The following is a 6,439-nucleotide window of genomic DNA, read 5'->3' on the forward strand; positions in this document are numbered from 1 at the left end:
CAGAGCTACTACGTACATGCCCCTCCGGCTGAGGTTGGCTGATATTCCTTTGTAGATATTTAAGTTTCATTTTCATGCCGCTTGAAGAGCAGCTAGACAGAGGCAGCAACAGTCTGCTGAAAAGCTGTGCGTAGGCTTCACCCATAGTCTAAACTGAGGAGAAACATCTGGCTCCACATGGCCTGAAACCTTACTTTCATGTGTGGTCACCCAAGGTGCAGACAGGCTGGTTGATTTGAGACACGTTGGATGAATGACAGACAAACTTTCATGGCCAGACACCATACAGAGTGGTTTAGGGTGAAAATAAAAAATAAAAAAAATAAAAAAAATGAACGACAAGAGAGCTGAAGGCGATGGTGACTCACTGTATGGCCTTTTTGTGGGGTCTGTGAGAAGGAAATCGTGGGGGCGGAGTGGGGGCATGCTGGGAAGAGAGGGGAGGAATATGAACCGATAGAAAAAAAAGAAAACCAAGCCCCGTCTGCTTCATGTTTGAATTCCCTGGAGTCTTTCAGCAGTAAAACAACATGCTGATCCTTTACCAGTCATGTCTGATGAGAATAACACATCTCTGTGAACAACCCCCACATCCCATGCTTTGCATATGCAGGACCTGTGGAAACAAGCAGACAGGGTAAAGATTTGTTCTCTCAACTACACTTTGTGGGTCAGGGGAAATGAGCAAGGAGCGCACCGGTTGTTGAAATAAGTTGAATGAGTGGGCAGTGAGACTTCTTCTATAAGCGTGTACTCAGGCTTGTACTTGGGAGAAAGAAAAAGAAAAAAAAATGGTAGGCGAGGTTCAGTGAATGCACAAAGATGTTCAACACTGTCTCAGAAGATGTGTTCATTTTCTACCCAATGCTGATGAGGCCAATTTGTCCCGGTTAGTCTTTGCGTCAGACTGTGTACACAGATGACCTGACACCAGTGTGGGGAGTGATGGATTAGCGCACGGGCTGCTTGAAGGCCAATGTGTTGGAGCTGCAGTCTGAGCACCGGCTGACTGCTGCACAGGAAGTCATTTGGTTGTAAAGCTGAATGCTGCTGCCTCTCCTACGTTTGTTACAGGAGGTGGGGGAGAGATATTACACAATACGCGCCATAGAAACAGAGAGCTCTTTGTGCTGCCAGCTGGTTTCCACTTACACTAACATGTTATTGTTATAATTGAGCTGCTCAGCAGACAGACTTATCTAAGATGAATTACAGAGGTGTGTTTACTTTTCTGTATATTATGCAGCTACACAGCTTCGTATGTATTCCAAATGACCACTAAGTCCTTTAGCATCACTGACCTACATCAGCCTCTTTACCACAGAGTCTTTATGCATGTCTGTTTTTGACAACCACCCCGAGTGTTTTTCCAAAGGTTTTGCTTTCCAAACTTATTTCTTAGTTTTTACAAAGAGACAAAACATCAATTATGGAGAGCTGCATGACTTTGCAATGCAGTCTCATTGTTAAGCCGACCTTTTGATTTTCAAATCATTTGTATTTCCTGACCTCTGTGTGATAAACAGCAGTTTGCTGCATTTATTATTCTTCACAACAGGAAGAAACATATTGAGCTTTATCTGGGCTCTTTTCCACACTGTGATTATCACGTCAGAGTTAGTAGCTCCCCGGGGAAGGTTACTAGGATCTGATAAAGATACGGACTTTAGTTGCTGAAAACTGTCAGCTCTCAAGGATCTATTCTTGTTCACTGCAGCTAAGTAATGCCATGGAACAAAGTACCAGATGCTCATACACTCATAACAAGTTCTATCATTTTTATTTTAGTATATGAACTCAGCCAATGACATTTAAAAGTAAAAAAAAAAAACATCTTGAGATCTACTACTATTAAAGTTAACATTAAAATATAAAGGGACATTCATGTACAGTGTTACTGGCTGACCAATGCTGTGGTTTCTTCAAAATAAATACCACATGTAGGAGATAACCAAGAAAGGTTTTTAAAAAGGTAAAACCTATTTTTTCTTAAGCAGTGGTTCTTTATCTGCAGTGACTTACTGTATACGATATATTCTCCATTTTTTAATTCTTTTTTCTGTCAATTCCTCCTCAGGTTCACTGTTTTGGCTTCAGGCTCCCTGAGAATCACTGATGTGCGTCTGATTGATAGTAAACTGTACACCTGCACTGCAGAGAACCCAGCAGGCAACGTGTCTCTGAGCTACAATTTACACGTCCAAGGTAACTCAATAGGGCTTTTATTTGAAAGTTGAACTTCTATAAAGCTCGAAGTGCTTTGTTTTTTACCTCAATATGATGTGTTGTTGACAAATTCTGATTCTATTATTTAACATGCTGTATATAAATCAGTAAAGAAGAAGGCATATAACTGAATTATATTCCCTTGAACTAAATTTTTCCACTCTTAGTTAAGCCCAGGATTCAGCCAGCACCCTCCATCCTGAAAGCCCTGCTTGGACAAACAGTGACTCTGCCTTGTGTGGTCCAGGGAGAGCCGAGGCCCGAGATCAGCTGGTTTCACAACGGACAGCCTGTTGGCAAAAAGAACTCTACACCCCTAAAGATCCAGCGGGTCAGCCTCACAGACCAGGGCACCTACCAGTGTGTGGCCAGAAATAGTGCCGGGCTGGAGAAGCTAGAAATTAAACTGGAAATTCTTGGTAAATATTACAATTTCAGATCTTCACACTCTGTCGTTTAAAAAGAGTATTTGGACTCTTTCTTATACTTTTAAGACTGCTCTGCTCAAAATCCTCATTAGCTTCTAATGCTGGGGGTGGATAAGGGACCTGGGTAAGTATTAATTGTAAGTGTTGCTCCTTAAAGGCACACTTGGAAGCAGAGGGAAAAAGCCGTCTGTCATGAAGAGTGAGTGGTGTGATTTTTCAAAGAAGGAACTAAAACACATTTTCAGGCAGCTTTGGAAAAAAAAGGAGCATTGCATTGAGTCTGGACCTAGCCTGTGGTGGTAAACCTTTTTTTTTTTAGAGCTTTTCAACCTTTTTTCAAGCTCCTGTGAATGAAGATAAGTAGAATACTGTATTTCTTCTTCAATCCTTCCAGTTTCAATCAGCTTGCATTAAGGTCTAAATTTTTCTGTTTCAAGTCTTGTTCCCGTCAGACATGGGGCATCTCAGGGATCTATTTATGGTCATCTCTTAATTACTTTATGCATAAATAGATTTGTTCCATCCTGTCAAACTACTCTTCAGATTTACATTAGTCCTGTTCCTCTCCAGCTTAGTTTATCGTCCGTCTTTTTTTATATTGTACCTTTTCATATCTCACCTTAAATACAGTATAATCTATGATAAGTGTATCTATAAACTGTGGCAGAACTAGCATGAAATCTTTTAATCAAATGAGTGATTTTCTATCATTTTTCCTGTAGATTTGACCTGACACTTGACATGTCTGTCTGTCCTCACAGAGGCCCCGTCCTTCGCAGAACCTGCCGACGCCATCATGGAGAAAGTAGTGAACAGCAAGGTCATCATCCCTTGTCGAGCTGAAGGTATGAAATGAGTCATAGATGAGTCAGCGTGGATGAAACTAAGAGGATTTTAAGTTCATTTAAAAGTTCAGCATCATCTTGCAGCAGTAGGTTATAACATGAGTAGAGCTTCCTGTTTTATCAAAGCACACAACGGTAGGTGCAGGTCTGTGGGTGTGCTGTGATACTCAGTGACAGCAAACATTTAAAGTGTTATTTAAAGTGGATGTTATGTCTTTTTTTTCCCAGGCACTTAGTCCAATTCTATACCACAATCAAGTAACTATATTACCTTCAGTTGTTGTGAAAATGTTGTTTATATCAAAAATATATTTGATTTTGCATCATCTAAACACCTTAAATTTGCCCTCTGCCTCTTTAAGAACTTCCTACCATTTCAGACACTCCCACTTCAGCATGTGCTCTGTGGAGCGGGAGCTCAGCTGCAGACTCAGCTCTAGGGAGGAGCTAGGTACGAATAGGCGGTGCTTTGTACCAGCAAGTGTTTAGGCAGCTCCACATGGCCACAGGAGATTCAAGGATTTCTCAAACATGCATGAATGAGTCAGAGCAACACTCGGGGTATGTTTTTGATGAGGAAATGACATTATAACATGATATAAAGCTAAAAAAAAAGTCAATTTTGCATACCCCCCTTTAATGTTGGTGAAGCTGTGCCATGGTAACCAGCTCAATGCGAGAAGGTGAGGACTGTGTCTAATGTGGAGCAACAGCTGGAACATCGGTCTGCCTGCTGCCTCAGTGAGCCACATCTGCTTTCCTCCGCACCGCGGCCTGCTGGGAGAGGAATCCTAATTACAGGCTGCTGCTGGCAGATAAAGGACAGAGATGTCTGAGTTGCACCGTGAAGCGGAGGAAGAGGTGGATGAAGCCAAACTAGTGTTCCTTGCATACAGGCGGGCAGACAGCAGCATGCTTTTATGGGGCTCATGCAGATTGCCTTGATGCTCTTGACACCCAGGACAGGCAGTCAATAGCAGGAAACAAGGATCTCTGCACTGTGCTCTCAAGAGCTTTTTATATGAGCGAGTTAATGCACGTCTTTGCCAGAAGCATATTATTATTTCACCAACAAGCCTACTGCACCGATGTACTGTAGGTAATTATTTGAGAAACGCACGGAAAATAAAATCCCAAGTAAAAACGTCAGTCTACTAATGAAATCTGTTAGCTTCTAAAACAGAACATCTGCATGTGTTTCCTCCCAGCAATGACATAATAAATTTGCTTCAGTGCTCCTAAACTGTAAGCATGTGTTCAGAGGAGCAACACATGATAACATCACTTATGGTGTCCTGTGGTTAGTGAGTTATGGATTAGTGACAAGTGCTGTGTTGACTTCCCACCTCATTTGTGGGGTTTGTATGCAACACCTCTGGAAATAGACTGAGTCGTGTTTCCCTCCAGTGGGCTGCTCCATCATGGTGACTCAGTGCGATGTGTTGGGTACAAAAACTTTCACATTTTTCCCATTCCACCTTCCTCTCTTTCAGTAATCCACAAAGCACATCTGTTCCAGGCGTCTGAGTTAAAGCACTTTTTCCTTTGAACTGCACATATTCTTGCAGCTTTAAACTCTTGTTTCAGTGTTTGGTAATAAATCTAGAGTACTGTTTTAAAGATTTCATTTAACTTTGCTCCAGAATGTGTTCTTTTTTATCTTTAATATGACTCTGACCTTGGCATCTTATGCCTGCAGGATACAAGAACTTTAACTGTTTTGGCAGTCTTGCCTGCTGTCCAGCAGATAAATCGAGTGCTGGCATTTTCTGAGTCTGGGCTGCTTGCCCAAAAAGTTTGTCTGTAGAAAATCAGAGAGATGGAAGTCGCTTTTCTTTGTCGTCTGACACGACCAATAAAGTTTGGCTTGGCCTCACTCAAAATCCTTTTCTTTCCCATACATCATCTGCAGGTTCACCTCGTCCCAAGGTACGATGGTTCAAGAATGGCTTGGAGATTCACCCCGAACAATCAGAGCTCTCTGTGGCGAGAGACGGAGCTCTTGTAATTAGCACAGCATCTGCCAGCCACAGCGGAGACTTCAAATGTGTGGCAACCAATGAGGCGGGCTCTGTGGAGAGAAAGACTAGGCTAAAAGTAAACGGTGAGGATTTATTTATAGCTCCTTCGCTACTTTCCCTTCTGATAACAACACACATTTTTCATCGTAATGACACAAATTCCTGCTTTTGTGTCCTACTTTAGTTCCCCCAGAGATCCAAGATGATGGCCAGCCACTAAACCTCACTGTCACCCTGAAGCAGCCTCTCACTCTGGGCTGTGATGCTTTTGGCATCCCTTCTCCATCAATAACCTGGACTAAAGATGGTCATCCGGTGAGTGAGTCACCGTCATGCAGATCATTTGGATCTCTAGCTGTGTGATGCCACCAAGTAGCTTTAAATTCTTTAACAGTAAAAACCAATGCCTCACAGAGTTGATCACTGTATGCAGGTGGACAGCCCTGGGGTGTATCTGGAGAATGCCAACAGGCTGCTCAGGATCTACAGAGTTCAGCCGGAACATGCAGGACAGTTTTCGTGCACAGCTCAAAACTCAGCCGGAAAGACGAGAAGGGAATACAACATAGCGGTGCAAGGTGAGCTTATAAACCCACTGTCAAGCTGGTATTTGTACAAGAAAGGTAAGGGACAGAATAAAAATAATGTCCTTTATTACACTAAAAAGAGAAAATATTAAAAACTGCACATTAAAGGGATCCCCAATTAGTTGTAACATTAGTCTTTATTTGATAAACATATATTTAACTGTAAAATAAAGACTGTAAAAACACTGTAGGCTGTTTAGTTTTTATAATTTTTAAAAATATATTTTAACACAGACGGAGCCATTTTATTTACACACAAAGCATTCTGGGTAAATGATGACATGGATAGGTCCTCGGTGTGAGCGAGCTATATCCACCCTGAAGGTTAATCT

The 6,439-nt window shown here is 41.9% G+C and overlaps 1 protein-coding gene across 2 annotated transcripts in view; it reads left to right on the forward strand.

The window, feature by feature from the left end:
• The window catches only part of hmcn2 (hemicentin 2), a gene marked incomplete in the record, with an annotated part of 47,183 nt that overhangs the window by 18,337 nt on the left and 22,407 nt on the right, over nucleotides 1-6,439 (forward strand). For both annotated transcript variants that reach the window (XM_014007170.1, XM_014007171.1), the window contains 6 exon segments: nucleotides 2,078-2,205; nucleotides 2,394-2,645; nucleotides 3,416-3,499; nucleotides 5,412-5,603; nucleotides 5,705-5,835; nucleotides 5,954-6,098. In XM_014007170.1, the coding sequence (XP_013862624.1) occupies nucleotides 2,078-2,205; nucleotides 2,394-2,645; nucleotides 3,416-3,499; nucleotides 5,412-5,603; nucleotides 5,705-5,835; nucleotides 5,954-6,098 (932 nt within the window).

The sequence above is a fragment of the Austrofundulus limnaeus genome, unplaced genomic scaffold, assembly GCF_001266775.1.
Source record: "Austrofundulus limnaeus strain Quisiro unplaced genomic scaffold, Austrofundulus_limnaeus-1.0 Scaffold40, whole genome shotgun sequence".
NCBI classification, from domain to species: domain Eukaryota; kingdom Metazoa; phylum Chordata; class Actinopteri; order Cyprinodontiformes; family Rivulidae; genus Austrofundulus; species Austrofundulus limnaeus.